The sequence below is a fragment of the Scomber scombrus genome, chromosome 3 (assembly GCF_963691925.1).
Source record: "Scomber scombrus chromosome 3, fScoSco1.1, whole genome shotgun sequence".
Classification (NCBI taxonomy): Eukaryota; Metazoa; Chordata; class Actinopteri; order Scombriformes; family Scombridae; genus Scomber; species Scomber scombrus.
In genome coordinates this window covers 28383829-28395191 of record NC_084972.1, presented here as the reverse complement: position 1 = coordinate 28395191, position 11363 = coordinate 28383829, and the positions used below count along the sequence as shown (strand labels likewise).

At 37.5% G+C, this 11363-nt stretch overlaps 1 protein-coding gene across 1 annotated transcript; it reads left to right on the top strand.

The window, feature by feature from the left end:
• The first annotated feature begins 1742 nt into the window (after positions 1 to 1742).
• Positions 1743 to 11303, top strand: dram2b (DNA-damage regulated autophagy modulator 2b). The gene is made up of 8 exons (XM_062416160.1): positions 1743 to 1951; positions 3807 to 4001; positions 5442 to 5509; positions 5623 to 5765; positions 5859 to 6036; positions 7489 to 7571; positions 7811 to 7903; positions 9136 to 11303. The coding sequence occupies exons 2-8, from the start codon at positions 3871 to 3873 to the stop codon at positions 9268 to 9270; spliced, it is 831 nt and encodes a 276-aa protein (XP_062272144.1). The 5' UTR covers positions 1743 to 1951; positions 3807 to 3870; the 3' UTR covers positions 9271 to 11303.
• Positions 11304 to 11363: the final 60 nt, after the last annotated feature.

Below are 11363 nucleotides of genomic sequence, written 5' to 3'. Positions count from 1 at the left end.
GAAAAGGCTTTTTGTGATTCGCGTGAATTAACCCTTCAATGAACCTGGCTCAACGTTAACATAACTAAACGTCCATTTCTCTTATAAAGTGATTTTAATCTGACTGATTTCATTGGGTGTAAATGGTTAAATACATTCTGCATTAAAAAACAGTGTTGATTTTTATTTTTTAATCCGTTATTTTCTACTGTTGATGTGTCTGTAGTCATGTCTGTTCACACACGGGGTGTTTCAGGAAGGAAATGATAAATGAACTGATGCCCGAATCTGCATGTGTACTATACTGATGTACAGTTCGTACTATAGTTGGACATTTATTTGTATAACCCAAATTCCAAAAAAACGTCAACTAAACAACTTTTTTTCATAAAGACTTTGTGAGATACAGTATCAACAGCCTCAGCTCAGCATCATAGTGAACATATAGTTACTGAAGTCAGGTCGACTCTCTCTCATTGTTACTAGTAGAAGTTTGCCTTAAGCGTGTTTGTTTTCTATTGTTTTGTACAGAGATGAAGCCTTTCACAGTGACCTTGTTGTCACTGTGTGCGTCTCTACTGTAAAAAAAAAAAAAAAAGGCTTGTGTGTAAAAGTTTGTCTTCTGTTGGCCAGACTGGCAAGCTCAGGTATATCACCAGTGTGCAGGATAGTGTGTTCTTATAGACGACCATGGTAAACGAGATCACCTGACTATCACCTCTCACCTACCAATGCAAATAAATTTCATACTCCCACCTGGAACCGGGTTTCTAACTTGTGTTTTACTGGAAAACCATCAACGTCCCGAAGGTTTGTGTCGTCTGTTGAAAACCAGCGATGATGCCACTGAAAACATCTTTGAGTTCAGAGCTCTTCAATTTCCAAAGGATGGTATGTTTTTGTCTTTTGTAGACAAATTGAGACTGAAGCATGTCAGGACTCCATAATACATAATCCCAATACACAGTAGCGTGTAGTAGAAGAGGTTTTTATAAAGTTTTCCATAAAGTTGGTGCTAAAGCAAGAGGTTGTCAAATATCGGCCAATTAAAAAACAAAGCAACTATGAATACTTTGAGGATGCCATTGTAGAAAAACTACAGAAAATGGTCTGATTTCACACATGCCATAAATTAAAGAACAAAACAAGGCAATTGTGGATATATATTGGATATTATATATATATATATATATATATATATATATATAACAAAATATTGATTGTTAATGCCTGTCTGGGGTAGATATTTAACAAAGAATTATGAGTATCATAAATGAGGCCTCTGTTGTTCATCCTGCTATCAATCCCTTCAGGAAATTATAATGTAGTGATGGAAATTACACAAATTCTAAAAAAAAAAAAGGTGACATCCAAAAAGGTAATTTCCTCAGGAAACTTTCCATGCACATAAAATAACAATAAAATAAAACAACTCATTGCGATAAAATTCACAAATACTCAACAAAATAAATAAATGATAAATAGCATTTTTCTACTCTGTTACACATAAAACATTGCAAATTGTATCATTATTTTTGAGAAAAGCTGCTGCAAAATCAAGCCTTTTTTTTTTTTTTGCACAAATAAATAAATCAGTGATCAAGACCAGACACAGTATCACTTGTAGTACCGACTATGGCCACTATCACCTATCGTGGCGCTGTTCCTGCAGTTTCTCCTGCGAGGCATAAATCAGGGCTGTAAACTCCCATTATTCACAGTCAACATTGATCTGCGCATGCACACTTCATGCTTATCTGAAGCCTAGCGACATAGTGGCAGCCTTTTTAAACTTCATTTTTCTTTTCATTTTTAACGTGGAAATGAGGCTCATGATCTCTGCTGCACACCGAGGATTACTCACTTTTAACTGAGCCGTGGACAGCTGGTCCTGGATGTGACACAAGTGATTTTGGAGAAGTTTAAAAAATCCTGCAGTAAAGATTATGGTGGTTTGAGGACTTGGAATAACGTGAGTGTCATTATGTTTGGGTCAAAAACTGAACTGCTTCCTCCGCCTGACAGCTGTTTGATGCCACAGATAAAACTCTACAGAGTATATTTATCTATTAGCTATAAAATTAATGATCTTTGAACATACATGTAATGATCCGACAGTGTAATCTAATTGGCTTAGCGTTGCTGTATATTTTGGTCTATCAGTGAAGGTTTGTGTTTATATTTTGACCTTTTAAAAGCACAGTTTTGTGTCTGATTTTGTCCCGATTAGTCAAACAGGGTTTTGTGCAACATGTGAAGGTTTTTCTTCTTAAATTGTCTCATTTTTTAATGGGCTTTGGTGTTTGGGTGACACCGTCCTTCACTGATTGAGGATTATGAGGAAATATCCAGACTTACACTGACTGCCTGTTTCACTTCCTCTAAAAGAAAACAAGAAACTCTTCACACATCAACACCTTTACAAATATAACTCAATGTTAGATCCTTTATTTATATGTTAGCTCTCATCCTACCAACATATTTAACATATAAGAACTTCAGACTGGGGTCCCCAAATATTAACTATTGTTAAAAAACAACAACAACCATCTTAGTAAAAATGTTTATTTATTTTTTTCTCAAAACATTTTAATCATGTAAATAATGTCATTTGAAAACAAACAAACAAAAAATAGAGTATTATTGTTATTATTATGATATAGGAAATTGTGTAAAATGAAAATATGTCGTTTCCGTTGATACAAATTGCAGCTTTAATCCAAATTACAATCTTTCCACTAAGCCTTCAACATGACTGACATGTGGCCCCTTCCCCACTAATCATGTATGTGATACTTTAAATTAGGACTCATGACAAACATGAACTCAATTAATGGTTCAATCTATTGAAACTGCATGTAGGCAGGATTGGGTGCTTTTGACATTAGAAATACACTTTTAAGAAGTACTAATTAAAACAGAAACAGAAAACAATGATATGAATCCATCAGGATCAAAGTGATTTGACAAAGTCATGAAACATTGGATCAATAGAATAAAGCACCTGTGAGATGTGACAGGAAGTATACAGTACCTCGGAGTAACCAGGTCAAAGTCATGTTGTGATTAAAGATCTTTTTTCCAGGAGTGACTTTGCCAAGACAACATCATAAAGACTGTAATCAACTAATACTCAATAATAATCAATTAATACAAACAGATACGACTTTAACACACTGATAACAAGGGAACATAATATCCAGTTATTATGCAATAAAAGGTCAAGGACAGAAATCCAGTTATGATTCATAAACAGGTACGATTTAAACATGTTTTGAATCTCTATCACTTCATGTGTCACAGTAAGTAAGTTTGGGATAGAAGAGCTTCTAATTAGGTTCGTTAAAGTGAACTTTGCCTCACATGATCACATCCTGACTGCAACATCCTGATGGTTGTTTACGGATGTAAACTGCCCACAAAACTGGTGTTTAACTTGTGTTCAGTGTCAGACAAGAGTATTCAAATGTGCAGTGTGATGACTGTTATTCCTGAACTTCCAGTATTTCACCAAAACCTTCAGTATTTCAATTTATTGTCATAGATGATAAAGAAAAACAGCAAATTGTCACAATTGAGAAGCTGGAATCAGAGAATATTTGCCTCAAAAATGACATTATGAAATTATTTGATTTTTGAAATAGTTGTTGATTATATTTTTTATCAACTAATTGATTAATCAACCCTATTCATGTTTATTTACACCAACTTTTTTTCACCTCACGTTCCTCGTCTTATGAGTTTTCATTTAATGTGTTTTATAATCAGTTGTTCACAGCGATGAACTGATACTGAAAATGTCTTCTTTCATCATTTGTCTTTTTCAGGAAAGAATTTAACGAACACACACACACCAGACACAGACACACACACACACACAGTGAGGAGACCATGTGGTGGTTCCAGCAGGGGATGAGCTTCTTGCCCGCCGCTCTGGTCATCTGGACTGCGGCGTCCTTCATCTTCGCCTACATCACAGCGGTGGTGCTGAACCACGTGGATCCTCTGGTGCCTTATATCAGGTCTGAGACACTGTACACACACACACACACACACACACACACACACACACACACACACACACACACACACACACACACACACACACAAAACAAGTTGTTGGTGCAAAAGGGGGTCACAGCATTTATTGAAAGCAAAGGGGGTCACCTACTTTTGCCTCACACAAATATGTAAGATTGGAGAATTTTCTTCAATGAATAAAATAATAAGTTTAATGTTTTTGTCCATTTGTCTAATCAGGTTCTCTTTATCTAGTTTAAGGGCTTGACATTTGGAAATCTGATCACATTTGAGGTCATATTTATTTATAAGAAGGGTTCAAAAACTTTCAAACAGCACTGCATATTTCCCACAATGGAACTGTGTGGTGTCTTTCATTCATTTGATGCTTCCGTTTCTCTAAACTCCTCCAGTTTGTAACACAGACTGTCTGTTTGTAAATGTGTCGTCTCAAAGCCCAGATGGCAATAATCCTGATGACATCACCGTGATGCCATTGGGGTCGTCTCCAGACCCACAGAAGACATGAAACCAGTGGAAACCAGTATGAATGGATGTATAAACAGAGCTAGATAAAGGAACAGCACTGGGCCTTAAAGCAAATCTGACATCCACATAGACTTACATTGTGAAATAGACGTCTGTAAATCAGAGGATACATTTTTCACAAAGTCACGCGAAATGACAGAATTAGATCCAATTGGTCCGATCACATTTCAAAAGTCTAGAAAAGTTGCACAATTTAATCATTTCATTCAAGTTAGTGGAGCGCTAATATGGAAGTTAGCTGGCAGAGGTCTCTAGTGAGCGTGCAGAAAGTGTAATCATGTTTTACAGCAGGAAGTGGGTTTTTTGGCTTCATGTGACACTGAACGGGGCCCCACATATGACACTGTACTCACTTCTCTTTTTACATCCATTGTTGTGTGTTTTCTTTAAAACTGGTTTCTGGCTTCTTAGAATTTTACACGTGAATGTCAGACTCCGCCTCTGACCAGAGATTAGTGTTATTTGAGTTTTTCTTGAACGCTACTGCTGGATTGCGGGACTCCAGAGCACTGAATCTCATGCTCATTCTGCTAGTTGATCATTTTTCACACACACTTTTTGATTAATTATAACCACAGAGTTCATTGTAGCTTTTCTAACCAATCATCACCTACCAAGCTTTCAAACTGACAAATAAAACAGCCAATCATGAGACTTATTTTACCAGAAACAACTTTTACTTTATTCTGATTGGATAACGCTGCTGTCAAGTGGAAAGCTTGTAACTCCATATTTTGTTTTGGACATATGAGGTTTCCAACAGCGACGATAACAATCAACATCATAAGAATGGTCATTTGTCACATTTTTGACAAATTTTAAACTGTTTTTTTTTGTGTCCATTAGCAGAATTTAAGCGTCTCTTTAACAAACTTTTTTATTGTGTGTTGCAGCGACACTGGAACTATGGCACCAGAGAGGTGTGTGTTTGGCATTATGCTGGATGTTTCGGCCTTTCTGGGTAAGACTCACACACACACACACACACAAAAACACACACACACACATAGCAGATGTGGTTATTGGACTGAAATGTGTGTGTGTGTGTGTGTGTGTTTGTGTGTGTGTATGCAGGTATGGCCACGGTGTACGTGCGTTACAAACAGGTGGAGGCTCTGCTGGATGACAACGAGCTCAGACTCCAGAGACTGAACCGCTTCGGGCTGCTGCTGGGCTGGATCAGCTCCTTCGGGATGTGCGTGGTCGCCAACTTCCAGGTGAGTGGTGCTGTTGGTCCTGGATCAGTTCACACCTGTACGGGGTCTGAACGTGTCCGCAGTGAATCTGTGTGTGTGTGTGTGTCAACGCAGAAGACCACGCTGTTCTCCATGCACCTGGTTGGGGCGGTGCTGACCTTTGGGGTCGGGGCTCTCTACATCCTGGCTCAGACGCTGCTCTCATTCAACATGCAGCCTCACGTCCACAGCAAGACCATCTACCTGGTCCGCCTCGGTATCGGACTCTGGACCCTGTGCAGCATCATCAGCAGTATCCTTTAATCCTGCAGTGACTGATTATTGATTTACAGTCAATCAGAGTCCTGAAGGTTTGTTCAGAAGCAGATTTTCACAACTCAATGAGAGGATGAACGTGTTCTCGTCATTAACTGTCGCTTCTTTTTTTAAATAATTAACTTTTTATTGATATCAAAATACATAATTCCTTCCACAAATTACATCCTGTATAAATGTCTTCTAGACATACAAAGCAGTAAGAACGTGCAGGAGATGCAAACCATAAACAGACATAGTATAATTGTCATCCTCTCGTCCTTTTTCTCTTGATGGAGGATATCAAAAAACTTGTCAACAAATAAACAATTTAAAGTCTATAGCAGGAACCAAAAGGGTTCATAAGATATAATACTATTACTCTACAAAGTCTGATCTCAGTGGTGATACAAAGTCAACCCAGTTTTTCCAGACATTCTTAAATTCACCAGATTGTAATCTGACCGAAAACGTCATACTGTCGCTTCTTGTATGTAAAGAAAAGAGTCATTTCTGGAGACTGATCGTTCTCGTCTCTTCCTTTAAGGGAACTGAAAGACCCCTAATCTAGAGTTTCCAATAACTTGAACTTTTAAGGTTCTAGGTCAGAGGTTTTTAAAGTCTGAGACATGGAGGCTCCCCTCTGACAAAGCTTAGAACAATGGGCCTCTCAATTAGTTTCGCTCAATTCTTGGATGCCTATCGGATCACGATTATGTTATTTGATCCTGTAGAAACGCAACAATGGAGCCAAGATAGTCTAATATTTCTGTTTAACATACTTCAGACTACACTGAATACTTTAAAAACATCTGTCTGAAGGTTTTATTAGTTTCTGACACTATGAAAGTGAGAAAAAAGGGAAATTCCCACAAATTACTGTATCTCTGAGATATGTCTCTAACCAAATCACACACACACATAGGCGATTCTATGTGATCTTCTTTTGATCAGTAATGTAATAGTTCTCCTCGTGCACAGCTGGTATTTCAGTTACAGAAACATCTTAAGCGGAAAGTCAAAATGAACCACAGCACACTGAACTGACTTCAATGTGATTTTATTTCCAGCTAACAACGCATTTCGCCTGCAGCTTCCTCTGGTGCCCATGATGTTTTTTCACTTCCATTCACTGAGATTCCCCTGAAACTGGTTGAGGTTTTACCACTTTGAAAACTCAACGTTTCCATTGTGCTGCTTGAATCCAAAGACAAAGAGGTGAAACTGAAGAATCGACTGCTGGATGCAAAATAAAATAAATCAACGCATCGTGGAAAAGTTATATGATTTAAAAAATAATTGTACTACCAAAGTGTTATTGGGAAATGTAGTTAAACTGTGTGTGATGGATGCAGCAGGATATTCTGACACACACTCGTTGTAGTGCTCATTTAAAATGCTTTATTAATGCTCTGAAAACGAGCTGTGATCCTTATCATCGTCCCGTCAGTGTTTGTATCATCAGTCATCATGTACAGCAGTCTGCCGGGAGTCGACGTCAAAAACAAACTGCACTGGACCCCTGGAGAGACGGTCAGTAGTCGTGTGTGTGTGTGTGTGTGTGTGTGTGTGTGTGTGTGTGTGTGTGTGTGTGTGTGTGTGTGTGTGTGTGTGTGTGAGTTTCATATTTTTTATCAGTTCTTGCCAGTTTTTGATATTTGCTGTTTTGGACACATTTCCATCAGTAACAATAAAGTATGGAGGTTGGATAAACAGTCCTGCAGCATCACTATTCATTAACATTCATGTTTTTTATGTTTGTGTTGTTTCAGGGTTACACCGCTCACATCATCAGCACCATATCTGAGTGGTCTTTGGCCTTCTCCTTCATCAGCTTCTTCCTCACCTACATCAGAGATTTTCAGGTACTCCATCTCATCGTTTCACACACACAGCTGCTGCTGGAGAGCTCGTCCATCTTGTTTCATATTTCTAGTCAGATTTAATGTAAACAACCTGATAAATGATAAACAAACAAAGCCCTCAGGTATAAATGCGGCATAGAACATTTTCTGTATTCACTCCTATAAAGAAACGTTTAAAGAAAATCCTCCACAAGAAGTTTATTTCTTGCGGAGGATTTTCTAAAGAGTAAAACGAGAACATCGGTATCACTCTCATGTCTGTACAGTAAAGGTTCATATGCATCTGTCTTGTAACCTTTACTGTACTTAAAGAGGTTACGTGCACACACTCAAGTTGCTTCACTGCATCAGTAATGATAAAACACAGAGACAACAAGTTATGACTGGTCAGCGTGGGCTGTTCCTATTTTCTCCTCAAAACCTATGCTGTAGGTCTATGGTGGGACTTTAGGTAACATCTTGCATCGACTGTAAATTTGGCTTAAATATGAAACTACAGCAGGCAAAGGTCTTGAAGCATCTAGCCTAGCTCTGTCCATAGTTCAAAAAGTCGACAGTACCAGAACCTTTAAAGCTCCCTAATTATTACAAGATATGTAGTTTGTTTAATCCAAAGAAAAACCAAAGTGTCAAGTGTTTTTTATGCAGGGTGGTTGTGGTAAAACCACTCTGCCTTGTTGCTAATTTGTCCCAGTGGTCAGCCGCAGTACTACAACAAAAATCTTTGTAAGTTCTTATACTTATAAAACTTTCCGAGCACGTAGAAAAGCAAGTTTCTCAGCAGGAGAAACACAGAAGCAAACCTGTAAACTGGTAAATTTGTTTGGCTTTTGCACAAGAGGAGCAATTTTCATTTGAGTGGATGGGCGTCATCTTTGAGTCCAGTATGAAATTCCTAAAATACATCAATGGGGTTATATGCTGGATTGTTTCTTGGATTTTGTGTTGGTTGCCTCAATAAACCTCCAGGGAGTCACTGGGTCCCGCTGTTCCTCGCCAAAACATGAGCACAGCATGTAACTACTCCTAATACCACACTGTGCCATTTTTACATATTAAACAGATTAAACAAATGAGAGACTCCGGCACATACACGAGAAGATCCACCATCTCTACAAGACTTTCACCCCTAAAATGTTGAAATATCCTTTTACGGTCTTATGAAACGATCTGGCTTAACAAACTGAGCATTTCCTAACTTTTTATGCTCTTTTTTTCTCTTTCATGTGAAGAAAATTACTCTGCGGGCAGAAGCAGATTTGCACGGCAGCCACCTGTACGACTGGTCACACGGCGGCGTCTCACCGTCACATCGCCTCAAACATGAAACCTCCGAGTCGTCTCTGCTGCTGGCAGGAGGGACATGACCAGCAGCAGCACAGCGTCCTACTACAAGAAGTGCTTTTACACCAATTTACACTTTCTAATCGTATTTAAAGGCTTTTTAGAGTTTCTTAAAAAAAAAGGTGGTGTGGCAGCTTGTAATAGGGTCACTTCAACCGAATATATTCTGTCTCTCTCTTCTCTGTTTTGGTTTCTCTACAGTCGGACAGTTTAGGTTTTTATTTGTTATCCGTCTCTGAGATTTCTGCCTCCATCCCAACACAGTGGAGGTAGATATCTCTAAAGATACCATCAGAGGAGAGAAGAATGTTTTTTTATTTTTTATGAAGCATTTTTTGTGAACTGAGCCTTTAAAACCAAAATATGACGCGTTGCACTTTTCCCTCAAACTGCATCAGCTTCTCTCGCTGACTTTGTCCTGTTCAGGGCTGCACTTTGTACCCTTTACACCCCACTATTGGGTTTTAACTCTCCGGTGTTTTATGAAGTTATAACTTACACATGTTCTTCCTTACAGACCTATGGAGGGAATATAGATTAGATATTTTAAAAACGTGTTTATGCTTGAAATCAGCGCACAGATTATTAAACTGTTTTGAGGAGGGGTTTGTTTCCTCTGAAGTTCGGCACACAGGACGGTTCTAAGTTATCAGTCTGTGTCATTTATCTGCATCATACTCCTGTTTCTTTGGAGGCTTTTTCTTTCTTTCTCTTTTTTTTATACTGGTTGGCAGGTGTTAAACTGATGAGACAGTAACTTAACACAGCTCCCCCTGCTGGAGAATGATGAATGTGAGTCGGTGCTAACGGTGTGCCGCCTGAATAATTCTACATTTATACAGTATTTAATTATAATTAATCAATGTAATAATCCATTTTGGAAAATTACCGTGAATGGATTCAATTTGCTTTGAAATAAAGTAATACATAATAATAAAAGACATCATTACATTTGCAAATTATTAATTATAAAGCATTACTCTGTCTTTATATGGTGGATTTGTCACTACAATTTAAATTGGTTTTGCAAAATTAAATTTATGGCGGCTTTTAGATTTTACTTTTATTCCATTTCCATAATGTGTCTTCTGATTATATCTCACAGTTTGTTTGTCTTGGTTGCTTTAAAGGAGCCCTGTGGAGTTTTATGTTGAGAAAGTGTCTGTTTACATTTATTAATTCACACTAAAACACACAATATTTGTGCTTGAAGTCTAACAAATGTGTGGAATGATTTGTTTCCCCTCATAAAACATTTGTAGAGGCAACTTTTAAAAATATTTTAAATAATGCTGCAATGATTAGTCATACAAAAAAATTAATTGGTGACTAATTTGATTATCAAACAATTTCATTAAATTCATCTTTTAAGTAAAAAAACCAAATATTTGCTGGTTTCAGCTGCTCAGATGTGAGAATTTGATGCCTCTCTTCATTGTACATGAGAATAAACTGAATATCTTTGAGTTGGGACAAAACAAGAAATTTAAAGATTTGTCACCTTGGACTACAGTTAATAATAAAGAGCATTTATGACCTTTCAAAATGACTAATCTAGTAAATTACCAGCAAATTAGTTTATAACAAAAAATAATTGTTAGTTGCAGCCCTCATTTTAAAATATGCATTATTTACGTCCTCCTTTACTAGCTGTCGTCATCTTCTCTATCTTCAGTTAAGTATCATTGTGTGCATTAAAACAGAACAGCGACCAACTCATTACAACACTGCTCTATAGCGCCACAAGTGGTCACAAACTCCACAGTGCTCCTTTAATCTAAAGACAACAGGTGTCTTAAAAATAACAAGAACCATCTAAATTAAAACCAATCAGTGTTATATTTACCAACTTATTGATTATTATTATAACTTAATGTGAAATTATTCTGATGGCACATACTCAGCAGTACCTGCTGGTGACTAACTGACAACGTCTTAATAAGAAAACATTAATATTTTATCAGATAAAGACAAACTTGACTTTTAACCCTGAGATGTTCCTGTACATATCTGTTGTACATTATACATGAGGCTAATAAAGATTTATTTGTTTGTAGTCACTGTGTGTCATGCTTTCTTTACTTCAGACTGTAGCTAAGTTCAACGTAAATGTCAT